Source organism: Callospermophilus lateralis, chromosome 13, assembly GCF_048772815.1.
Source record: "Callospermophilus lateralis isolate mCalLat2 chromosome 13, mCalLat2.hap1, whole genome shotgun sequence".
NCBI lineage: Eukaryota > Metazoa > Chordata > Mammalia > Rodentia > Sciuridae > Callospermophilus > Callospermophilus lateralis.
The window spans coordinates 98719980-98746776 of record NC_135317.1 but is presented as its reverse complement, the minus strand read 5'-3'; the positions used below and the strand labels follow the sequence as shown (position 1 = coordinate 98746776).

The 26797-nt window shown below is 38.5% G+C and overlaps 1 protein-coding gene across 6 annotated transcripts in view; it reads left to right on the top strand.

Moving 5' to 3' along the window:
* Fam20b (FAM20B glycosaminoglycan xylosylkinase) overlaps positions 1–26239 on the top strand; it is a 47822-nt gene extending 21583 nt beyond the window's left edge. For all 6 annotated transcript variants that reach the window (XM_076831950.2, XM_076831949.2, XM_076831945.2 and 3 more), the window contains 4 exons: positions 12594–12765; positions 17278–17469; positions 20265–20324; positions 22315–26239. In XM_076831950.2, the coding sequence (XP_076688065.1) occupies positions 12594–12765; positions 17278–17469; positions 20265–20324; positions 22315–22546 (656 nt within the window). In that variant the 3' untranslated portion in view covers positions 22547–26239. The remainder of the gene's footprint in view (positions 1–12593; positions 12766–17277; positions 17470–20264; positions 20325–22314) is intronic.
* Positions 26240–26797: the final 558 nt, after the last annotated feature.

Genomic DNA, 26797 nt, shown 5'->3' with positions numbered 1-26797 from the left:
ACCAAATAAACAACCTGGTCTTGGGTTGGTGGGGGAAACAGATTTAAAGGTAAATGGAAATGAAATGTTGCCCAGTGCATACCTTCTTGCCTCTGAAGTAGAAAGCAAGGTCAGTTACTAATAGTGAAAGCAGTGATAATTTTATTTCTTCCACTTGGTCTCACAGTTAAGTCTCAAATTCAAAATTTGGCCTAAATAAGTTACTATTTACATATCATTGGCTCACTCATTTTTTATATACATGTGTTTTCTTGGCAGCTGTCTTCTTATAATTGAAGAAACTTTAAGGTAACTCTGTAAGGGGATCAGATATTCCCTTGTAGGGTTGCATTTGGGCCTGGAACATCACCACCACCTCCTCCTACTCTGCAAGGGTCAACTTAACTCATTGTGCATGAAGCTAGCTATGATGCCTCTGGTTTCCATTATCTCACTCTGAAATGAGGGATCTAACATTCTCACTCCCAGTCCCTTTGTGAGCATGATGAGAATGGGAGAAAAATCAGAGGTGCTATGGTTTCTTGTTTCAACCTCTTCATAGTGACTCTTCTTCAGTGATGTGGTATTCTCCTTTGTGGCATGAATGTTGAGACAGATATTACAAAATGAGACAGATATTATAAAAGTCCTTGCTTTTTAAAAAAATTTTGTATTTGTTTCAACTAGTTAGACAGTAGAATGACAGTAGAATGTATTTATGCACTTTGTATCATACATACATGACATATAATTTCTCATTTTTCTGAGTGTACATGTTGCAGAATCATATTGGTCATGTAGTCACATATATACATACAGTAATAATGTCTGTTTCATTCTACTATCTTTCCTATCCCCACGTCCCCTCCCCTCCCCTCTACCTAATCTAAGGTATTCTATCTAGGTTAATCTCTTCTTTCCTGGTGCCACTTCCCCCGCTTTCTTGTGAATTAGCATATGCATATTAAAGAAAACATTTGGCCTTTGGTTTTGTGGAATTGCTTGTTTCACTTAGCATGATATTCTCCAGCTCCAACCATTTACTGGAAAATACCATAATTTCACTCTTCTTTAAAGCTGAGTAATAGTCCGTTGAGTATACATATACCTTTTCTTTATCCATTCATCTATTAAGGGACACCTAGGTTGGTTCCATAGTCTAACTATTGTGAATTGAGCTTCTCAATATAGTATGCTGATTGTAAGTCCTTTGGGTATAAACCAAGGAGTGGGATATAACCTGGTCTTGTCACTATAGTATGCTGATTTTAAGTCCTTTGGATATAAACCAAGGAGTGGGATAGCTGGGTCAAATGGTGGTTCCATTCCAAGTTTTCTGAGGAATCTCCATACTGCTTTCCATAGTAGTTGCACCAATTTGTAGTCCCACCAGCAATGTATGAGTGTACCTTTTTCCCCACATCCTCGCCAACACTTATTGTTGCCTGTATTCTTGATGATTGCCATTCTGACAGGAGTGAAAGGAAATCTTAAGAGTAGTTTTGATTTGCATTTCTCTAATTGCTGGAGATGTTGAACACTTTTTCATATATTTGTTAATCAATTGTATTTCTTCTTCTATGAAGTGTCTGCTCAGTCCTTAGCCCATTTATTGATTGGGTTTTTTTTTTTTTTTTTTTTTTGGTGGTAAGATTTTTTAGTTCATTGAAGTACACGTGGTAAAGATTTTCTCCCAATCTGTAGGCTCTCTCCTCACTTTATTAATTGTTTCCTTTGCTGAGAAGAAGCTTTTTAAGTCAAGTCCATCCCACTTATTAATTCTTGATTTTACTTCTTGTGCTTTAGGAGTTGTTGTTAAGGAAGTCAGATCCTAGGCCAATGTGGTGAAGACTTGGGCCTGTTTTTTCTTCTATTAGGCATAGTGTCTCTGTTCTAGTGCCTAAGTCTTTGATCCACTTTGAGTTGATTTTTGTGCAGGGTGACAGATGAAGGTTTAATTTCATTTTGCTATGTGTGGATTTCCAGTTTTACTAGCACCTAACCCTAACCCTAACCCTAATAAGCTATCTTTTATCCAGTGAATGTTTTTGGCACCTTTGTATAGTATCTCATATCTATATTTATGTGGGTTTGTCTCTGTGTCCTCTATTCTGTACCATTGGTCTACAAGTCTACATGCCAATACCATGCTGTTTTTATTACTGTAGCTCTGTAGTATAGTTTAAGGTCTGCTATTGTGATTGGTTGGTATCGTGATTGTCTCCTGCTTCACTTTTCTTGCTAAGGATTGCTTTAGTTATTCTGGATCTCTTATTTTTCCAAATAAATTTCATGATTGCTTTTGCTATTTTTATGAAGAATGTCATTGGGATTTTAAGAGGAATAACATTAACTCTGTATAATGCTTTTGGTAGTATGGCCATTTTGACAGTATTAATTCTGCCTATCCAGGAACATGGGAGATCTTTCCATCTTCTGGGGTTTTCTTTAATTTCTTTCTTTAGTGTCATATAGTTTTCATTATAGTGGTCTTTCACCTCTTTTGTTAGATTGAGTCCCAGATTTTTTTTTTTTTTTTTTTTGAGGCTATTGTGAATGGAGTAGTTTTCCTAATTTCTGTTTCAGTGGACTCATTGCTGATGTACAGGAATATGTTTGATTTATGGGTGTTGATTTTATATCCTGCCTCTTTGCTGAATTCATTTATTGGTTCTAGAAGTTTTCTGGTGGAATTCTTTAGATTCTTCTAGATGTAGAATCATGTCATCAGCAAATAGTGATAGTTTGAGTTCTTCTTTACTTATTTGTATCCCTTTAATTTCTTTCTTTTGTCTAATTGCTCTGACTAGCATTTCAAAGATGATGTTGAATAGAAATGGTGAAAGAGGACATCATCTTATTCCAGTTTTTTAGCAGAAATGCCTTCAATTTTTTTCCATTTAGAATGATATTGGCCTTGGGTTTAGCATATATAGCTTTTACAATGTTGAGGTATATTCCTACTATCCCTAGTTTCTCTAATGTTTTGAAAATGAAGGTGTGCTGTATTTTGTCAAATGGTTTTTCTGCATCTATTGAGATGATCATATGATTCTTGCTTTTAAGTCTGTTAATATGATAAATTATGCTTATTGATTTCCTTATATTGAACCAACCTTGCACTTGGTCATGGTGCACTGTCTTTTTAATGTTTTTGTATGCGATTTGTCAGAATTTTATCGAGAAATTTTGCACCTGTGTTCATCAGGGATATTAGTCTGAAGTTTTCTTTCCTTGATGTATCTTTGTCTGGTTTTGGTGACAGGATGATATTAGCTTCATAGAATGAGTTTGGAAGGGTTCCCTCTTTTTCTATCTCATGGAATACTTTGAAGAGTATTGGTGTTAATTCTTCCTTGAAAGTCTTGTAGAAGTCAGCTGAGACTCCATCTGGTCCTGGGCTTTTCTTGGTTGGTAGGCTTTTGATGGTGTTTTTTGTATTTCATTACTTGAACTTGATCTATTTAAATCATGTATGACCTCCTCATTCAGTTTGGGTAGGTCATATGTCTCTAGAAATTTGTTGATGTCTTCGATATTTTCTATTTTATTAGAGTATAAATTTTCAAAATAGTTTCTAATTATCTTCTGTATTTCAGACGTGTCCATTGTGATATTTCCTTCTTCATCTTGTATTTTAGTAATTTGAGTTTTCTCTCTTTTTCTCTTTGTTAGCATGGCCAGGGGTTTATTTATTTTATTTATTTTTTTTGAAGAACCAACTTTTTGTTTTATCAATTTTTTCAGTTGTTTTTTGTTTCAATTTTATTAATTTCAGCTCTGATTTTAATTATTTCCCATCTTCTACTGCTTTTGGTGTTGATTTGTTCTTTGTTTAGGGCTTTGAGATGTAGTGTTAGGTCGTTTATTTGTTGACTTTTTATTCTTTTAATGAATGCACTCAATGCAATAAACTTTTTTCTTAGTACTGCCTTCATAGTATCCCAGAGATTTTGATATGTTGTATTAGTGTTCTCATTTACCTCTAAGAATTTTTTTTATTTTATCTTTGATTTCTTCTACTATCCATTCATCATTCAATTGTGTATTATTTAGTCTCCATTTGTTACAGTCATTTGTATTTTTTAAAAAGTACGAAATGTCTCTTTGTCTTTTCTGATAAACTTTGGTTTGAAGTGTACTTTATCTGAAATGAGAATGGAAACCCCTGCTTGTTTATGCAGTCCTTATGAGTGATAAGTTTTTCCCATCCTTTCACCTTCAGTCTGTGGATGTCTTTCCTATGAGGTGAGTCTCTTGAAGACAGCATCTTGTTGGGTCTTGCTTTTTAATCCAGTCTGCCAGTCTGTGTCTTTTTATTGATGAGTTTAGGCCATTAACATTTAAGATTATTATTGGGATATGATTTGTATCCCCTGTCATTTTGATTTATTTCTAGTTTTTGATTTGTCTTAGTTTCTCATTTGATTGACTGTCACTTTAGTGTAGATCCTCCCTTTGGTTTTCACTTTTTTTTTTTCACTTCACCCTCATGGAATATTTTGTTGAGAATGCTCTGTAGTGTACGTTTTCTAGTTGTGAATCTTTTAATTTTTGTTTATCATGGAATGTTTTAATTTCATCTTCAAATCTAAAACTTAATTTTGCTGGATATAAAATCTTGATTGGCATTCGTTTTCTTAAAGAGCTTGAAATATATTATTCTAGGACCTTCTAGCTTTGAGGGTCTGGGCTGAGAAACCAGTTGAGTTCCAAATTGATTTTCCCTATATGTAGTTTGATTTTTTTTTTTTTCTTTCACAGCCTTTAAGATTTTATCTTTATTCTCTGTGTTAGTCATTCTCATTATAATGTGTCTTCATGTGCTCTGCTGTAATTTTGTACATTCCATTCTTTTAGATTTGGGAAGTTTTCTGCTATTATATCATTGATTCCTTTGTTTGTATCTCTGCTCCAACTCTTTATTAAATGGTCTTTCACTTTCTGTATTTTTTCTTTGATTTTTGCTCCTTATACTATCCTTTACTTCACATATCAATTTAACTGTATACAATCTGAACTCCTTCTTGGATATTTCCTCTATCGTGTTATTAGTGGCTTCTGTTATTGAAGCATGTTGATTTGTTTGGGGCACTTTATTCCCTTGTTTTTTCATGTTGTTAGTGTGTTTTCCCATCTGAAAGTAAGGATGTAAGGCAAGATAAATTCTACCCTGCAGACCTACAGTCTCCCTGAAGGTTTCCAGCATTTTGTCTTTACTGGTAAGACCAATATCAGCAGTATATAGCATTAAACCTAATAACTCCCACTAAGGTGTCTACTGCTTTTTTGCATTGAACCAAAATGATGAGTTCAGTAACTATCTATAGTACAAACAGAATATTTGTTAAAATGATTTACAATTCAAATGGTGGATGAGAGAACAGAGGTAGTGTAGTATGCGATATTCATAAGGAAGGAAGAGAGAAGCTAGAAGTAAAAATTCACAGGAAGATTGGAAGAGGAGCTGACAGAGATTGGCTGCTGGAGAAAAGTTGGGGGAAAAAAATCCAAGAAAATAGACAAGAAAGAGGAAGAATATGAACAAAGAGAAAAAATTAAAGATATAAGAATACAACAAAAATACAAAACACCATTCATATATCATTGTCCTTCACACACTGATGCATAAAAAAAAAATCCTGTTCCAAATATGATAGAGAAATTAGTAAATCAAAAAATAAAATAAATCTTGCTGGAAAGTACAACTGTGTCAGTGTTCAACAGTTTTTCAGCCCTGTCTCTGACATCTCTTGGGATCACCAAACCCAGATCAGCTCTCACAAACCCAGTTTCTGTCCCACCGATCTGGGTTTCAGATATCTCAGGCTCAGCCACACTGCATTCCCAAGATCTCAGTGCTGTTCCTACTTGCAGAGAGACCACCAGAGGAAACACTCAGGCAAAAGAGCGCCCAGCACTCTCAGCAGGAAGACCCCAGGCTCCTCCAAACCCGCAGGCACCTCCACACTGAACCTGTAGTTCCCAGAATGCAGAATGCACTTGGGACTGTTGGAGTAAATTCATATGCAGTAAGAGATGGGGACATGATGGAAAGATTTGAGATAAGAATTGGAATGGAAAGAATTTGATGAACATTTTGGCGAGGAAAGGTAGTTGAGGAAAAGACAAAATTAAGAATGACTTCTAGTGAATAACGAAGCTCTTAATTACATAATTCATATACTGAAAGAAGTCAACTTAAGGAGGTAGAGCAGAGGAAAAGAGTGCATTTAATTTGGGGTATTTTGTTTCCTTGCCGGGACATCCAGGAGTACATGTTGACTAGTCATTCCGGAGAAAAGTCTGGGTTGAAGTATAGTTTTCATTATCGAAGTGGGTAGTTGACCCAAAGAAAGCATGGAAATTGAAGTGATCAGAAAATCAGTTTCAAAAGTTTAGCATGTCCAGGAAGTAGTTTAAAGTCTTGGAGCCTCAGGCTCATGAAGTCACAAAAGGTAGGTAGAACCGCATTTCTACCATCAGGAAATAATAAATAGCTGACATTGATTGGTCTCTGACAGTGTCAGGCCTATGCTGCATTCTGCTGTGGATTATTTCGTTTGCCTTCATAGTCTGACAGTGGAGGAACTGTTATCTCCATTTTACAGAGGATGTGTAGAGAAATGAAATTATATGCCCAGAGTCTTTCAGTTTCCTGACTAAACTAGTTTTTATTTTATGGACTGGGGGTGTTGCTCAGTGATAGAGCATTTGCCTAGCATGAGACCCTGGGTTGATCCCAGCACCAAAAAAGAAGAAGAAGAAGTTGATATTTTTAACTCCAGAAACCTGACCTAGAAACTCTTAAACCAATATGCCACACTCCAAGTTATGATTCTTTTTTAAAATTATTTATATTTTAGTTGTAGTTGGCACAATACTTTTGTTTTATTTACTTATTTTTATGTGGTGCTGAGGATTGAACCTGGGGCCTTGCACACGCTAGGTGAGCATTCTACCACTGAGCCTCAAGTATTAAAAAGATTACAGGGCTGGGATTGTGGCTCAGTGGTAGAGCGCTTGCCAAGCATGTGTGAGGCACTGGGTTCGATCCTCAGCACCACATAAAAATAAATAAAAAAAGGTATTGTGTCCGTGTACAACCAAAAAAAAAAAAAAAAAAAAAAGGACTACAGTGCAAGTTTTCCTTGCATACATTCAGTTCTTTTTCCTTCCTCCCAATGGTGACCTCCATTAGTAATTTGTATGTTTTTTGTATAAAATATGAATATATTTATGATTAACTCATTTTTATACAACATGGCACATTAGTAGTTCTTTATCTTATTCTTCTTACTTAATATCTTAAAAATCTTTTCATATTACATGTGAAAAGCTTCCTGATTCTTCTGTTGTTTCACCAACTAAAGTGTTCCATTTTATGGATCTACCATAATTTCTATTTAACTAGTCTATTAATGGGCTTACATGTTATTCCAGTTTTCTGTTATTTTAAGATCTTTCTAGGGGCTAGGGTTGTGGCTCAGTGGTAGAGCGCTTGCCTCGCACATGTGAGGCACTGGGTTCAATCCTCAGCACCACATAAAAATAAATAAGCAAAATAAAGATATTGTGCCCATTTATAATTTTAAAATATTAAAAAAAAAAAAAAAAGAGGGGCTGGGATTGTGGCTCAGCGATAGAGTGTTCACCAAGCACGTGCGAGGCCCTGAGTTCGATCCTCAGTATCACATAAAAATAAATAAACAAAGGTATTGTGTACAACCAAGAAATAAGGGAAGGGAGGAAAAAAAGAGCTTTCTAGCAGTTATTTTTCCTATGGTCTTTAAAATTTTCATGTATGGTTACACTCTGAAAGGTTTACTGAAATTCCTGATTCAATTATATTTATAAATTTATGTTTTTTAAAAACCAATTTTTTTTTAATTGTTGATGGATCTTTATTTATTTTTATGTGGTGCTGAGGATCTAACACAGTGCCTCATACATGCTAGGCAAGCGCTCCACCACTGTGCTAAAACCCCAGCCCAAATTTGTTATTTTTATAATTTTTAAACATTCTAAATGTGATACTTTTTAAACAGATCAAATCTTGTTTATCTGAAAAGGTTTTTAAGGTGAAGGAAAGCAATATAATCAGCTTTGCAGGTGGATACTTAGTTGATTCATTTCTGTTTACTATGTACTCTGCTGGAAGTTAGGAATACAAATAACTGTGAATGTTGTTTGTCTCCTAAAGGATACACCCACATAATAATGTTATTAAAAGAATAGGTGAGGACTCGGGTGTGGCTCAGTGGTAGAGCAATTTCCTAGCATATATGTAAGGCACTGGGTTCAATTCTCAGCACCATGTATAAATAAATGAGTAAAATAAAGGTCCATCAACAACTAAAATTTTATATATAAATAACTCTTTCAAAAGGGTTGGTCTCATTATTTAAAAAAAAAAAAGAATAGATGAGGCTTTTGAGGTATAGAAGGTTGGTATATTTGATGGCTATTTTTCATGGAGATGAGGGTGGGCAAAGGAAACATTAACTTTAAACTTTATTTTGAAACAATTTTAGGCTTATATAAAAGTAGTAGAAATAGTTTAGAGTCATTCAGATCCCTCATTTAACATTTCTGAACCATTTGAGAATAGGTTGCAGACATGAGTGCCCATTACTCCATTGGATGCTTCCTTAAAACTTAATTCCCTCCTACTAGGACACTCTCCAACATAACCACTTCAGCCATCAAAATCAAGAGATTAACAATGACACAATATCACCATATAATCCATGAACTCTATTCAGATTTTGCCAGTTGTTTCTGGAATGTTCTATAAAAATCCAGAATTCATTCTGGCATCACATGTTATGGTCAATTACTTCTTTTTAGCCTCCATCAATTTTTCTCTTTTTTTTTTAATACCTTTATTTTTATTTATTTTTATATGGTGCTGAGGATTGAACTCAGGGCCTCACATGTGCTAGGCAAGTGCTCAATCACTGAGCTACAGCCCCAGCCCAACTCCATCAGTCTTTAACAATTATTTATTCTCCTAAGTTTTTATGAACTTAAAGTGTCTCAATCTGGGTTTATCTAATATTTACTCATGATTTAAAAATTTTGGCAAAATACCACAGAGATGATATGTGTGCTAAGGTACATGAAACAGACTTTTTGATAAGTCCCATTTCTGGTGATAACAACTTTTATCACTTGTTCAAGATGATGGGTTTTGAAGTGCAGGGTTTCTCCAGTATAAAGTTAATAAGTATTTTGTATTTACTAATGAGTACGTTTATAGGGAAATACCTTAGAACTATGTAAATATCCCATGCCTTATCAAATGTTCACCCACCAGTTTTAGCATTTATTGACAATTTTTGTCTGAATTATTATGATAGTTGCCAAATGGCAATTTTCTAATTCTGTCTTGCTTCTCTATTGTCATTCTGTTGTAGGGTAGACCTTTGCAACACTCCCCTCCCCACCCATACACACACGTTTCTATGAATTTACAGATTTAATTTACCCAGTTATGATTTATTAGTATATATATATATATATTTTTTTTTTTTTTTTGATTTGGCCAGAGGAGCCCCTACAAACTAGCTCCTGTGTGCTTTTGGAATAGTTCATCATTCTCTGAGCATTTCCTTACAACTGGCATGTTGTTCCTTGCTCCTACCTTGGAGACAGCTAATGTAGAATGGTCTTTAGAAACCAATATGTGGTTTTGCTCATTGCTACCTAGTATCATTACTTTGGGGTTCTTTTGAAGTATAGACATAGGAAATGTATGTATGCATGTACACACACAGATATATACACATACATACATGACTTTTTATGCTTCTGTGTATATGTTAAAACCATTAAGGGCTGGGGTTGTAGCTCAGCGGTAGAGTGCTTGTTTAGCACATGTGAGGCCCTGGGATCGATCCTCAGACCACATAAAAATAAATAAAATAAAAGATATTGTGTCCAACTACAACTAGAGAAATAAATATTAAAAAGGAAAACGTCAGTTGAAACCAGTAGGTTCAATTCTAATTCATGATGGAGTTTATTCCAGCCATCTCCTTTTCTGTGTATTTAACTTCCTTCTCCCTCTATGAGAAACCTGGTTCCAGTTGTCCTTGGTCTATTTACTTGTTTCCTCAACTACCTATCCTCAACCCATGTTACCAAAATAAGCATGTTCCCTCTCTCCCTTCCCTGGGCACACTGGCCAAAACTTCAGTCCTGCTATAGAGGAAAACATTTTCTGTAATCAAAATTAGTTCAGATATGAAAATAACATCCATAAATCAAATGAGTTTCTATACGTCGATGATGCATCAACTGAAAGAGGAATTAAGAAAGCTATCCCATTCACAATAGCCTCAAATAAAATAAAATATTTGGGATTCAGTCTAACAAAAGAGGTGAAAGACCTCTACAAACTACAGAACACTAAAGAAAGAAATTGAAGAAGACCTTAGAAGATGGAAAGATCTCCTATGTTCTTGGATGGGCAGAATTAATATTGTCAATATGGCCATACTTCCAAAAGCACTGTATAGATTCAATGCACTTCCTATTATGGTTCTGATAACATTCTTCATAGAAATAGAAAAGGCAGTCATAAAGTTTATTTGGAACTTTAGGCTCATAATAGCCAAAGCAATCCTCAGCAAAAAAAGTGAAGCAGGAGGCATCACAATATTAGACCTTAAATTATACTACAGAGTTATGGTAACAAAAATGGCACGGTATTGGCACCAAAACAGACATGAAGACCAATGGTACAGAATAGAAGACAGACAAATCCACATAAATACAGTTATCTCATACTAGACAAAGGCGCCATGAACATACTGGAGAAGAATGATGCTGGGAAAACTGGAAATCCCTATGTAATAAATGATACTAGACCCTTATCGCTCACCCTGCACAAAACTCTAAAGTTGATCAAAGACCTAGGAATTAAACCAGAGACCCTGCATCTAGGAGAAGAAGAGGTAGGCCCAAATTGCCATCATGTTGGCTTAGGAACTGAATTCCTCTGTAAGATTCCTATAGTGCAAGAAGTAAAGTCAAGAATCAATAAATGAGTTTTTAAGTCCTTTAAGTATATGATTTTTATCAAACTAAAAAGCTTCTTCATAGCAAAAGAAACACAAAGTATAGAAAGAAGGAGCCCACAGAATGGGAGAAAAATCTTTGCCACCTGCACCTCAGAGAATTAATCTTCAGGATAAAAAAACCAATAACCCAGTCAATAAATGGATAAAGGAACTGAACAGACACTTCACATAAGAAATATGAATGACCAACAAATACATGAAAAACTGTTTAACATCACTAGCAATTAGAGAAATGCAAATTAAAACTACACTAAGATTTTATCTCCAGTCAGAATGGAAATTCTCAAGAATATAAGCAACAATAAATGTTGGGGAGGATGTGGGGGAAAAGGTATATTCATACATTACTAGTGAGACTGCAAATTGGTGCAACCACTCTGGAAAGCAATATGGAGATTACTCAGAAAACTTGGAATGGAACCACCATTTTACCTATTTATCCTACTCCTCAGCATATACTTAAAGGACTTAAAAGCAGCATACTATAGTGATGTGGCCACATCAGTGTTCATAGAGCTCAATTCACAATGCTAAGCTATGGAGCTAGCCTAGGTGCCCTTCAACGGATGATTGGATAAAGAAAATTCCATGTATACGATGGAATATTACCACAAAGAAGAATGAAATTATGGCATTTGCCAGTAAATGGCTGCAACTGTAGACTATCATGTTAAGATAAATAAGCCAATCCCCCAAAAACCAAAGGCTGAATGTTCTCTCAGATATGCAGATGCTTACACAGGATAAGGGGGCTGGAGAGAAGAATAGAAGTTGATTGGATTAGACAAAGGGGGGATAAAGGGAAGGGAGGGGAGATGGGAATGGGAAAGACAGTAGAATGAATCAGACATAAATTTCCTGTGTTCTTATATGAATACACTACCAGTTTAACTGTACATCGTGTACAACTAAAGAATGGGAAGTTATACTCCATGTATGTATGGTATGTCAAAATACATTCTACTGTCATGTATAACTATGAAGAACAAAAAAATTTTTCTAATTAGTTCAGGAAAATAATAAGGTGGTATTTGACTCTTGGGAGTGAAACTAGGTAAAAGGAGCAGGATGAAAGGGAGAGGAGCGGGTTGAGGGAGAAGCTTGGTTTGTTTGTTTGGTACTAGGAATTGAACCCAGGGATGCTTTACCACTGAGCTATCTCCCCAGTTCTTCCCCAGTCCTACTTATATTTTTATTTGGAGACAGGATGTCACCAAGTTGCTGAGGCTGGCCTGAAACTTGTTATCCTCCTGCCTTGGTCTCTCAAGTTGCTAGGATTACAGACAGGTGTGCGCTGCTACACCAGATGGCAGTTTACCTTTTAGTATAAATCCTTCTGGACCTTGTAAAAGTTTTATACCATATGCTTTTCTTATCTATTCAAAAAAATAAATGTGTAAAATATATTAAGTTTAGGATCTTTGCTGTCTGTGTCCTCTTAGCTGATTTTTTTCCCCATTATTTAAGGAAGAATTTAGAATCTTTTGTTTTTTCCTTAAGTGTATATGACTCCTTTCTGTCCTTTAGGAAACAATACTTGTTTCTATGGGAAGTGCTATTACTGCCGAGAAACAGAGCCAGCTTGTGCAGATGGAGACACAATGGAGGGATCTGTCACGCTTTGGCTTCCAGATGTGTGGCCTCTGCAGAAACATCGACACCCCTGGGGCAGGACTTACCGAGAAGGCAAATTGGCCAGGTAAATGCTTCTCTGAGCCACAGCTTAATTCTTCCCTGTGCCTGGCCAGGTGCCAATCCTGCATAGGAGCCAGTCATTCTGTCCAAGAGTTTAAAAAAAACAAATAAGAACTGTCAGGTTAAGGGCAGAAGGCAATGCCAGTGTTTCAATAATAGCTTGTGTCCTTATGACCAAAACCTGAGATAAATCAACATTTAAAAGAAGGAAAGGTGTATTTTGGCCCTTATTTTAAATATTTCTGTTACTTTTTATATAGATCATATTTATTCATGGTTACTTGGCCACATTGCTTTGGGCCTGTGGTGGCACAGTACCTCATATTAAAAGTAGATGGCAGGGGGCTGGGGATGTGGCTCAAGCTGTAGCATGCTTGCCTGGCATGCATGCGGCCCGGGTTCGATCCTCAGCACCACATATAAACAAAGATGTTGTGTCCACCAAAAACTGAAAAATAAATATTAAAAAAAAAAAAAAAAAGTAGATGGCAGGGGAGGACACTCACCTCAAGGAAGCCCAGAAGCAAAGGGGGCGGGGAGGCTGGGGTCCCAATGGCTCTTCCAGTGCACACCCTCAGTGGCTTAACTTCTCGGCCCCACCCCCTACAGGTTATGCCACCTCCCAGTAGCTCTACACGTTGGCAACCAAACCTTCAACACATGGCCTTTGGGGAACATTTGAGATCCAAACTATAACATTCTGCTCCTGGCCCTGAAAGGCTGTGTCCATCTCACGGTAAAAAGTGCATTCAGTCCATTTCCAGGAATCCCTGAAGTCTTAACTATTTTAGCATTGCTGAAAAGCCCAAGTCCAAAGTCTCTCTGAGACTCAAGGCAAATTCTTAGCTTAAAAAAAACAAGTAATACACTTCCAAGATCAGTGGCACAAACATTCCCATTCTAAAAGAGAGGAAAAATAGCAAGAAGGAATCAGAACAAAGCATGACCAAACTCCCAGCAGCACAAACACTAAATGTTTAGCTCCATGTTTGGCATCTGGGGCATACAAGTGGCATAAGGTCTAGCTTCAATAGGCTTGGGCAGCCCCACCCTTACTGCTTTGCCACATAGCCCACCTGGCCTCTCTTCAAAGCATGATCATTGCCTTCAGCTTCAGTAGGCATTCCCTATTCCTGGTATCTTTGCCCTCCCCACCTCATTTTTTTTGCCAAACTGTTTTGCTGTTTACTGTAGTCAAGTACAACAAATAATGTACAGACTGTGAATAAACATAATGGAGCCAACAAACATCCATCCCCCCTCCCCCGCAGCCAGTACAACAAAACAAAGCAAACTAGAACATTTTCTTTAAGATTTTAAGCAGGACTGGGGATGTGGCTCAAGTGGTAGCGCGCTCCCTGGCATGCATGCGGCCCGGGTTCGATTCTCGGCACCACTTACAAACAAAGATGTTGTGTCCACCGAAAACTAAAAAATAAATATCAAAAAATTCTCTCTCTCCTCTCTCTAAAAAAAAAAAAAAAAAAAAGATTTTAAGCAAGTGAGATAATGTGTCATTGTCAGGTGACTATAAAAGGCAGAAAATGGCCATCAAGCAGCAATGGATCCTTATAGAAGTACAATAAGCAGAAATATAAACATTTTAATTGCTGTAGATCCCCCCAAATATCTCATAGAACTAGAATCACCAGGAGCTGAGGGTGTAGATCAGTGGCACAGCATATGAGACACGAGTTCAATCCCCAGCACTACAAATAAACAAAAATAATCTTGGGCTGAGAATGTGGCTCAGGGGCATAGCACTTGCCTAGCATGTGTGAGGCCCTGGGTTTGATCCCTAGCACCATGAAATAAAGTTACAAAAGAACTGGAATCACCATACTAATACATATTTTAGTACCTATTCAGAAAGCAGCAGAACACAAGTCTGTAAGAACACTAAGTCACCTTTCCCGTTGCTTTCTTTTGCAGGCACGCTTTGAAGTAACTATTACACAACATCATGGCAGTTCAGCAACTCTTAGTCTTTTTATATAGATCATAATTATTCATCAGAAGTAAATACTAGAAGAAATTTGAGGCTTCAATATAATTACCATGAGAAACATGGAAATTATTTTCTTATATGTTTTGAAAAGGGCAAAAGCTTCTTTCTTTGTGCTGATCTTTCCCCAAATATCCATACCGGCCACTGAGTTGAGTGGTAGAATCCTGGGCCTCAGGCTTCAGGGGATACACTCCAGAGCAGAGAAAGAGTAGGCAGTTGGGCCATATTACAGAAAGGCTTAGTTTTGTTTTTGGTTTTTTTTTTTTTTTACTTTTCAGAAGCATTCCAGTATTGTCTCTTCAGCTTTACCATGTGCTTGACAAAGCTTGCAATTCTGGCATTTTAATAACCTGTACCTACAACAAATTGTGGAATTCCCCCCCACACATTGTCATACAGATATGCCATTGTGTGAACATGAACATTCCACATAATTTAAGACAAGTGCCTCAAGGGTGAGAGCCTGCTATAGACTGAGAGCCAACATTTGGCCACACGTTTCAAGGAAAAAATGTTTTGGGCAGGGAATTAAACCAAACGAAAACAAGATCAGATCCCAAACCTCATAATTTATTTTACCTAAACAAAACAATCTGGCCCAATTTAAACTCTAGGTTCATCACTGCAGGTACAGTTTTGTGCTGCACTTAAAGTGCAACAGAGAGGAAGATCATTTTGGACTCTCCATGACTTCTACAGACTCCTTTGTGATAAGCATGGCTATCCATTCACCGTTCAGTAGCAAAGGCAAGGACAATGGCATGGTGTGAGGGTGGTCCTTCTGAAGGCCATGCCTCCCATCTGCTGCTAGAACATCTCAAAGGCATCTGTATCTTCCATCTCCAGCTAAGCTGAAGTGTCATCATTGCTTGCTTATCAAACCTGAATGTAACCAGACTTATTGACAGGTCTTTTCACAGGCCTTCATCAGCTTGCTCAACAGGCGTGTGACTCTTGGTCTTGAACTGTGCCACTGAGCCACCCTCCCCCACCACTTTCAGGTTCATGTGTCATTCTCCATCTTCACTCCCTCCTTGGACTTCTCCAACATGGCTTTGCGGCAGTGGAAGAAACGGCATGAAGTGCATGGGTCTTAGTCCCACCATTCTCTTGCTTATTCCTGGCATCTCTAATTTCCTGGGGTCTCCATTGAAGCTTCAGTTTCACTCTCATACCTTTATGTATTCCCCTCTCAGGCTGTCCTTTGAAATTTGACTGTAACCCCCCAACTCTTAGATTCTGCATGCCTGCAAAATCAGAATCACTTATAATACACCACGGTCTGCCACTGCCTCAAGCAGTAGCCAGACCCACTTGATCTGTAGTTGCAGTGGCCTCTAAGTGCTTTGATGGCTGAACACAGAATGTTAGGGAAACAATTCCTTAGGCCCTGTGTGAGCAGGGAGCCCCAGCCCAAGCGGTCTCTTCTCAAATGAAAGGTTTATACTTTTTCATCCTTTTGTACCTGTGATTATTGGGGTCTGGCTGATTCCATCTTTTATATTCTTCAGGTGCAAAGTACTTGGCTTCTTTTTAATGGCACTGATGTCTTCAGTATCTATACCCTCTTTGGCCTGCACTTTACACACTTTTCTGGACAAACTGCAAAATTAAGAAATCTTTTATCTGCTTTTGGCTACCAGTTCTTACAGTAAAATTGGCTAAAAGCAGCCTGTAATGCCATACTGCTCTCTAAATGCTGTGCTGCCTTGAAGCTTCCTTTGCCAGATAAACTAGTCTGTCACTTTGAACCCAGCTTCACACAAAGTCTTAGAGAATGAACAAAATGTAGACAAAGTTTTTACCAAAATTTTAACACAAGTGGCTTCTAGTCCAATTCCCAACACAGTCCTCATTTCCCTCTGAAACCTTTACTTTCCTTTTGTCTGCCAACATTCTAGTCTTGTGAGTTTCTACCAGAATCTCCCATTAATCCCTGCTTTCAGCGTTCCAAACTTTCTCTAGCCTGCTTCTCCACACTTTTCTAAACTCCTTGCAAACCAATTCCAAAGGTTTCTAAACCACATCATAAGGTGTAGTCACAGCAATGACCCTACTTCTTGGTACCAGCTCTCCATGTTAGTTTTCAATCACTGTGACAAAATACCTAAGATAACAACTTGGAAAGAGGAGAATTTATTCTGACTTCTAGTTTCAGAGCCATGATTAGATGCCATGATCGCAGTTTCAGAGAGCATGGTTGGTTGGCTCCATTGCTTTTGGAACTGTGGGGAGGCAGAACATCATGATGGGGAGTGAGTTGTAGAGGAAAACTGCTCACCTCATGGTAGCTGGGAAGCAAAAGAGTAAAAGGAGCTAGAGTCTCGACATCTCCTTTAAGGGCACACCCCTGATGCCCTGGCTTCCTTCCACCAGGCTCTGCCTCCTGATAGTGTCACAGACTGGTAACCAAGCTTTCAATACATGGCCTTTGGGGGACATTTAAGATCATAACAGCCAGATATATTGTTGGCACTCAGTAATTCTTGTGATGCTGCTTGCCATCAGGTGGGAGTATGATGAGAGCTACTGTGATGCTGTGAAGAAAACATCCCCATATGACTCAGGCCCACGCCTCTTGGACATCATTGACACCTCTGTCTTTGATTACCTGATCGGCAATGCTGACCGCCATCACTATGAGAGCTTTCAGGATGATGAAGGCGCTAGTATGCTCATCCTTCTTGATAATGCCAAAAGGTAAGGCCAGCAGGACTATCTTTTGTTCATTTCCATGCATAAAAGGATATTTTCAAGCATATTGTGTTAGCTTTCCATCACTGTGACAGGCACCTGAGATAAATCAACTTCAGAGGAGGAAAAATCTATTTTGGCTCATGGTTTCAGAAAGGTTTGCTGGCTCTGTTGCTTTTGAGCCTGTGATGAGGTAGAGCATTGTGGTGGGAACACATGTTGGAAAGAAGGTGCTTGTGACAGCTAGGAAGCAAAGAAACAGAAAGGGGCTGGGGTCCCAATGTTGACCTCAGTTCCTTCCATTAAGCCCTACCTCCTAATGCTTTCCTGACTCTCCAACAGTGCCACAGGCCAGTTGGCATTCCTTTAGCATGTGCACCTTGCAGGCCACCTAGTCAGCTTTTTATTGCTCTGAAAAAATACTGGAGATAATTTAAAAGAGATAGGATTATTTTGGCTCACGGTATCATTCCATGGTCTTCATTCCTTCAGAACCTGTGGAGAGACAGAACATCATGGGGAACCTGTGGTGGAGGGTAGCTGCTAACCTCACGGTGTCTGGGAGGGGAGGGAGTGACAGCCAGACAAGCACTGGGAACATCTCCAGTGACCTACTTCCTTCAGCTGGGCCCCACCTCCTAAAGTTTCTGTCACCTCCCAGGAGGACCACCAGCTAAACTAAGCCTTCAACCAGTGAGTTTTGGGGGAACATTTCAGATCCAACTATAGCTGGTGTCCTGGAAAATATCCAGAAGACGATTGATAGACACTGTCCTTCCCTACACCCTCAGGACTTTAAAAAATGGAAATTGTGATCCTCTTCACAGACAACTGGAAGTCAAGGTTATTCATTTGTCATTACCTACATCATTCTTTCTTGGTTATGATGTTTATAGAATATCAAATCTGAGAAATGCAGTTCTACTAGAAAGTGAAATGTATTTACTATTAAATTCTATCCCAAGTTTTGTGCAATTTAAAAATTTATTTGATAGGATATTTTGCTATTTTTGTGGCTAGCTAGGTCCAGGCTTTTGCAGTTACGAGGGGAAGAGTAATTGCATGGCAATGATATGTAAAGACAGATGACTTTTGTCTTGAGTAAAACAAATTTATTCATTTTGAATAAATAGAATGTCCTTATTTTTATTTTTATTTTTTAGGCCTAAGCTCTTTGGAGAGCACATTGTATTTTCATTTTGTACACTGGATGTATTTTCCATGGTGGCTGGCTCTGTACCATACTTTTAGTTACATTTAATAAGTAGTAAATAGAAAGTTTCCTTGGAGCCCAGAATTGTCCAGAGTGGGCCATGCTGTTAACACTGGATGTGGGAATAAGCTGAGACGTGGCTGCTTGGCAGAGTGCTTGGCCAGCACTTGCAAATGACACTATCTCTTATGTTGAACAACAGGTACCTCATGCTCCTTGAAAATGGTGACAGCTACCCAAGTGAAAGGCCAACAAACACTGCCTTACCCTGTAAACCTATCACAGCAAAGCAAGTAGTGACCAGGGCTGTCTATACTCCTGAAAAATCTTTGTTCTTACTTGTGAAAATGATCATTTTAGGGCTGGGGTTGTAGCTCAGTGGTAGAGCACTTGCCTCATGTGGAAGGCACTGGATTCAATCCTCAGCACTACATAAAAATAAAAAAAGGTATTATGTCCAGATGTACAACTAAAAAAATGTTTTTTAAAGTGAACATTTTGTTAAAAAGATCTTATGCTTAGTGGTTAAGCACCCCTTGTTTCAACCCCCAGTAGCCCTCCAAAAGATCATATGTATTACAATACATGTGCTTGATATGTATCAGAGTAATTCCTTAGTCCATTTGAGCTGCTATAACAAAATACCTTATATCTCTTAATTTATAAGTAGCAGAAATGTATTGTTCACTGTTCTGGAGGTTGGGAAGTCCAAGAACAAGGTGCCCCAGATTTGGTGTCTGGTATGAGCCGGTCCTCATAGCTGGTGCCTTCTGTGTAGAAGAGGTGAATAAGCTCCCCAGACCTTTTGTATGAGGGTACAGATCCATTCATGATATTCCCATTAATCACAGAGGACCCCCTCTTGCATTGGGCATTAGGTATCACTGAGTTTAGAAGACAAAACATTTTACCTTTGTAGCCGCTATTCCTTTTATTATTGGAAGCCTGCACTGTACTGTGGATGGGCTGTCTCTCCATTTGTTAAGGTGAGCTGGGGAAAACGTAAAAGGTTGCCAGTTTTTCCAGCATCAGCTCTCCTTTCCTAACTCTGAATTATTGCAAATACCATTTTTATATCTGCCCCGAGTCAGTACTTTCTGAGTCTCTGGGAGCCATTTTCCAGTTTGAAGCTGTCCATATACTTACTTGTGGGGAATAGGGTATTGGTGATTTTGGAGTAGGACAAATGGTCATCTGCCTGTTTGAGGGAACCTAATATGAGCAGCCTTTATGTCTCTCGCCACCCTTTAAAAGCTTTGCAAGTTTAGGGATTTTCACATCCTCCCTTTGGTCTGTGACCTCCATGCTGTGTTACCATGGTTATGATCCAGCACCTTGCAGTGTGTTGGTAGGAAAAAGTATCCTTGTAAATGAGTTTATTTGTTGTTTCCTACTTTGGTACAGGCTGTTACGGATCCTTGTCTAATTGGTCACACCCCACTTCTTTTGAATTTAAGTGATTTGAGTTGCTGGAGCATGAAATTATCTAGAGTCACATTTGGGTTTCTTATAAAATTTGCTGATGCTTTGAACCTAAGAAGAGAAGTGGTATTTCTGCCTCATTCACTCAGTTTTCTTTAATTTTCAGCTTTGGGAACCCCTCGCTGGATGAGAGAAGCATCCTTGCCCCTCTCTATCAGTGCTGCATGTAAGTTACACTAGCACACGGTGCCTGCGATGCCTTCCCTTCCAGGCTGTCAGATCTGTTTTCTTGGCCTTAAAACTTCCTGCTCCCCCAGCAGTGATTTTCATACTTTTTCAGTCCAGAACCCTTAGAAGATCCTGAGATGAGGGTCAGGGAATGGCGGAAGGGAAGCTCTTATGCTCTGGGCATTTGTGGCATAATTCTGAGTAAGTAAACTGGCCAGCGTCTGAGCTTGACAGTCCCTCTGTGCTTAGTGCAGAGGTCGATTTTCTTACTTTTCTAATTAGTTGCAGAGCAGGCTGCCTCTTGCCTACTGCCTACCTAGTGAATTCCACTTCACACAGAGGGTGGTAAGAACTTTCCTTCTGAGATAAATAAAAGATCCTCTTTGGAGTTGGGGTTATGGTTCAGCAGTAGAGCGCTTGCCTAGCATGCACGAGGCCCTGGGTTCAATTCTCAGCACCACATAAAAATAAATAAATAAAATAAAGATATTGCTTTCGACTACAACTAAAAAATAAAAGTAATGGAAGGCCTGCACTGTATTGTGGGTGGGTTGTCTCTCCATTTGTTAAGGTGAGCTGGGGAAAGAGTAAAAGGCTGGCAGTTTTTCCAGCATCAGCTCTCCTTTCCTAACTCTGAATTAGTGCTAATGCCATTTTTATATCTGCCCCAAGTCAGTACTTTCTGAGCCCCTGGGAGCCATTTTCCAGTTTGAAGCTGTTCATATATTTACTTTGGGGAATAGGGTATTGGTGATTTTGGAGAGAAAAATTCTATTTTTTTAAAAAAGATCTTCCTTGGGCTGGGGATGTGGCTCAAGTGGTAGCACACTCACCTGGCATGTGTGAGGTGCTGGGTTCGATTCTCAGCACCACATAAAAACAAATAAAGATATTGTGTCCACCTAAAACTAAAAAATAAATTAAAAAAAAAAAGATCTTCCTCAGTTGGTGGCTTACTCTGTTGTATGCTTCTATTAACAGAATATCACAGATTGGGTAATTTATAATAAACAGAAATGTATTGGCTCACAGTTCTGGAAGCTAAGAAGTCCAGTGTCATAGCACTGGCATCTAGTAAGGGCCTTCTTGCTGTGTCTTCATATGGTGAAGGCAGAAAGGCAATGAGAGGAGAGGGCCACCTTTCATAGCAGCATAAGAAAGCTCTGCCCTCACAGCCTGATCACCTCTTAAAAGGTCTCAACTCCTAATACTTTAACAGTGACAGTTCAGCTTTCAGCATGAGTTTCAGAAGGAATAAACATTGAAACCATAGAAGTCGGGCTGGGGTTGTGGGCAAAGGTGGAGTGCTTGTCTAGCATGTGTGAGGCACTGGGTTCGATCCTCAGCATCACATAAAAATAAATACAAGTCTGTCAACAACTAAAAAAAATAAAAAATAAAAAAAAATCATAGTAGTTGGTGAGATAATTAAGGAAAGTAGGTATCCTTAAAACAATTCTTTTTCTATTTATATAATTGTGAAACTTTTAAAATTAAAAGAAGGAAATTAAAAAGATCAATGAACATTTAAAGATAATTATCTTAACACTGTAACACTATACGCTTCTAAGCATATAGTCTAATAATTCTCATAACACACACATTTTTGCTCCCCACAGACTTGGAGTAACTTTTTCTCCCCACCCAGCATATGAACATTTTTCCATGCTATTAAATTTTCAAAGCTGCCTAGTATTTCTTAGAATGGTTGAGCAATAATTGAACTATTTCCCAATTGTTGGACATTCAGATTGGTTCACATTTTCCTGTTACAAATAGCACTGCAGTAAACATGTGTAAAAAGACAACATGTAATGTGGCTTACTGCTAACGTAGAGGTAATTCCAAAACAAAAGTGATTTCTTTTTTGTTGTTTTAGTTGAAATATTATACATAATTTTTTTCTTTTACTTTTGCTGCCAAGCAAGATAACTCCATTTGACAGTGAGAGGTTTTTATGTAATTGGTTCTAAAACTTTTTCTTCCAGCATTAGGGTTTCCACCTGGAACAGACTGAACTACCTAAAGAATGGAGTGCTAAAGTCTGCCTTAAAATCTGCCATGGCCCATGATCCCATCTCCCCCGTGCTCTCTGATCCTCACCTGGACGCTGTGGACCAGCGGCTCCTGAATATCCTGGCCACCGTGAAGCAGTGCACTGACCAGTTTGGGATGGACACTGTGCTGGTAGAAGACAGGATGCCTCTGTCCCACTTGTAACTGTCAACAGAAAATAAGTGAAACTTATTTTTACAAAGATAGAGAAACAGCACAATCAATTCCAAATGGTATGAGATGGCTTTGGAAGTGGCCAGCAGCAAGTTCTGGTGGTGGAGGACAGGGTGGCCTTGGGTGTCTTTGTTTTTTTTCTGTAGTGGAAGCAAAAGCAAAGACCACAAGTGTCAGAGCTTGGGATGTTCCTGCAGAAACACCTTCCAGCGTCCTCGGCAGTTGCCCATTTCTAGCACTGGTCATCAGCATTGGTCAGTCTGTGTTCCCATACCAAAGGATAAACAGGTGTGACATTTGGATAAGTGAATGCTGGGATTGCTTTCAGAGTGTGTGTTTTGAGGAGAATCTTGCAGTCCTTTCTCCACACCTGTGAATTTTGTGGAAATACTTTAAGATCTCTTGTGTCTTTTTTACCAAGACTAGTCTAATTTGAAATCTTACTGCCTCCTACGGAGTGGCGGCAAATAAAACTTTGTCTATTGAGCCAAAATAGCATTCTCTGTTGGAGGGGATACGTTTTTCAGATAAAATTGAAGGGAAGGGCAAAATCGGAAAGAAGTTCAGGTTTTTGAGCAATTGGGTAGTATGGTTTTGATGATCTTAACGGAGGGAAGTAGAGAGACACCTGGTAGAACCAGAATCTGGAAGATGACAGGTTTCCCCTGTATTTAAGTTCTTAGGTGTGTAGAAAGCAAATATGACTTTTACCTAGGTAAAATCTGCATTCCCACAATTGTGTCCAAATTAACCAAAAAAAAAAAAAGTCTCTAGAGAAAATTATTTTACAACTAAAACATGACTCTTTATGGAGAATTTTATTTTCCTCTTTTGCCTAAATCAGCTGGCAGATTCTTTCCAAATTAACAAAGCTAACTGAAATAATACCTTGAATAAGTTAGGCTGCCTGTGATCTCTGTCTTCTTCACTTCTTTCTTGAAATGAATTTCTACCACTGCCTTTAAGGCATTTGGTCATTGAAATTGATGTTTTCGTGAGAAAAGGCAGCTCTTCTGCAGAGGACAGTGTACACCCTGGTGGTGGCTGGACAGAGCTGTGACTTGGGCCACGCAAAAGACTGAATCAAAAAACTGTAAGCCTTCTGAGCCTTGAAATTAAGGAGGTTGACAGAAGGAGCCTGAAGATTTTGGTTTATATCAAATCCTGATTTCATTGCTTAGTCTCATTTGGATTTTTTAACCCATAATGTATAATCTCCTCTTGGCACTCTCAATTCAGACTGTTGAAATGCAGATTCTGGAGTGTCCACAACTTTAGAAAATTAATCTAGCAGAGCGGGGCAGGCCTGGGACACTCACGCTTCTGTGCATTCAGAGACCAGTGCCCTGCTGCATCTTGACCAGATGCTGTTGAAGTTTTGTACTGCTGCCAAGCATACACTAATATTTAAACAGAGTGGTTGAACACATTTCATGACAGCCATTGGAGACCAATTTTGAGTGACCAAAAACAGCTTTCAAATTTATGCCCATTTTCTCACACTGAAAGATAACTGGGTACTTATAAGTACTTCAAAATGACATGGAATTAGGAAACTTTTAGACTATTTATGTACATCTCGAGGTGGTTATAAGAAAGACCAAGTTTTTAAAAGGGTGTTGATTTTAGAGGACAGATGTTAGCAAACAATGCTGAAATAGTGTTGACAAAGAAGTATTAATCCCAGTTGTAAGACCACTTGCTGTGTGTGCCCAGGAACTTCACAGTCCACCGTGGTTGGTGCTTAACCTCAAACTTCTAAGAGTCAATAGAACGGACACCAGTCTGCTCTGCTGTACTCTGCTCAGGAGTGTTCATGGAACTAAATTATGGATTAGTGTTCTTTTCAAATATAGGCTACCTTTGGTGTACAACAATGAGATGAATAAGAATTGTTCTCAGAACAGGAAATTTATTCATAACATCAAAGGCAGAAGATTCTGCTAAGGGAAAAAACAGGAGGGAAAGCTTTTTTGGCAAATGTTCTATCTGACACATGCCTGTATTCCTAGCTACTCACAAGACTAAGGCACAAGGATCATAAGTTCAAGGCCAGCCTCAGCAACTTAGGGAGACCCTGTATCAAAATAAAAACAGCAGAGAATGTAGTTGAGTAGAAGGGTGCCACTGGGTTCAATCCCCAGTACTGTGCAAAAAAAAAAAACTTGTTTTTTTCTTCAGAGCATTTGTAGAAATTGTACCATTTCATTCTTTTCAAACTCATGATCTTAAAATGTGTTCAGAGCCATAGTGGTCAGAATTAGAACTGAGCTGAAAGAGTGGTATGACATGCTGAGAACATAAATTTATGTTCTAAGTTAGAATTGGATTAAGCTGGAAAAGTGTGTTTAGGTCAATCTTAGAGAAAACTCACCATAAGCTTATAGCCCTAAAACACAAATACTATATTCTGTTTAAAAAAGATCTTTTTAAAAGTTTTGTAACACTGGCCTCCTTTGGATTTGTTGTTAGAATCTGGGGCTATTGCAGTCAAACCATTGGAGGAGTTTTGTCAGCTCTAAGTTAGGTATGCCCACTGAACATCTAGATAGATGCAGATATGTTTAATACTATAAAAATAGGAAAATCAGGGCTGATTGTCATTTTTGCTCTCCTCCTTTCCTCCCACTTCTTAAAAATGTGTTTTCCAAAGTTTGTAGAAATTTGGGCATATAGTTTTCATTTTTAAACTGTTCTTTAATGATATAAGACTGAATTGTGATTTGGCAGGAAAAATATAAATAATTCTCTGTGCAAAAGAATTAATATTGTTGAATATAGTTTAAGGCATTTCTCCCTATTGGCATTCAGGGTTAATATGTCAGATGAAATGTAAGAAGAAAATGGAGGAATCAGAGTACATTTTTTTTGCATATTATTTTGGGGAAAGTCAAATCCTGTACAAGCCAATTTTTTATTGTCACTCGAAGGCAGCATTTTCTTCCACAGAAATCCATCTTTTCTTTAAAAAAGAAAAAAGCACTTTGGCCTTTCCTTCCCATGCCTTTCTTTCCCCAGCCTCCCTTCCCAGTCCTCCCTGTATCTATTCTCTTTGCCAAGTAACTGATCACCCTTTGGGGATGGTAACGCCTCCCTTGGTGAGTTATCTTGTGCAAGCCATCCTGGGATCTTGAGCTTCAGGAAACGTGGGTGAAGTTGTTTGTATTGATAGTCACATAATTCTAGCAAGGAAAATGTATTTATTTTGACACAGGAAAACTCTGGCTTACATTGCAGAAGGACTTGAAGTTTATAAAATGTTTTCTTCTCAGTCTCTGTGCGTGGACCTTCAGTAACACATAGATCATCCGTTCTGCACACATCTGCCAGGCAGGCCTGGTAAGCCAGGTGGGGACACCTGTCCCCAGGAAGCTTGCTTGGGGTTGGGAGGCGAGGGCTGGGGCAGCTTTCCTCCCTTCACTCCTTCAGTCTGGGCGAGAATAGGGTTTGGGTACTGTACTGTGCTCTTCAGAAACAGAACATTGGGGGAAACAAAATATTACTCGGAAGCTAATTTATTCGCTTAAAAGGAGGTGTAAGAATCACCACCCTCATGTTTGATCTGCCAAGGATTTCCTCTCAGAGCTGTTGCACAAATAGAGGATGTACTTGGTAAGACACCACACAATACAACTAATGTGTTCTATGGGTTTTGATGCTGAAAATAAAAGATTTTAATAAACATTGGGGTATCATCTTTTCCTATGAATCTTTTTTCCTGACTTTCAGGATTTTACCAGCGTTTTCTATTCCAGTTTCCTCCTTGTTTTTGGCGAATAGATTCTATCTTTTGCCCCCACTTAAACTTCCACAGGATTACTTCACAGCATCTTATGGATAAGACCTTTGAATTTCCTTACTAATCTAAAGGTCCCTACAGTTGTAACTATACCAAGTTTCTCATAGAATCATTTATCGTAGGGTCAGGCATGGTGGCATATGCCTGTAATCCCAGCCACTGAGGCTGGAGGATTGCAGGTTCGAAGCCAGCCTCAGCAACTTATCGAGGACCTAAGCAATTTAGCAAGGCCCTATCTCAACATAAAAAATAAAAGGCTGGGATGTGGCTCAGTGGTTAACCACCCTTGGGTTCAATCCCTGGTACAAAAAAGAATTCTCATTGCTTTTTGTAGATTAGTAGTTAACTTCATTCTTGCATCTTCTTAGAGGTAAGCATTTTGAGTTCTAAAGAACTTGTCAACATAGTACCATACAGGCAGAAGAGAAGGCTGATTGTCCTGA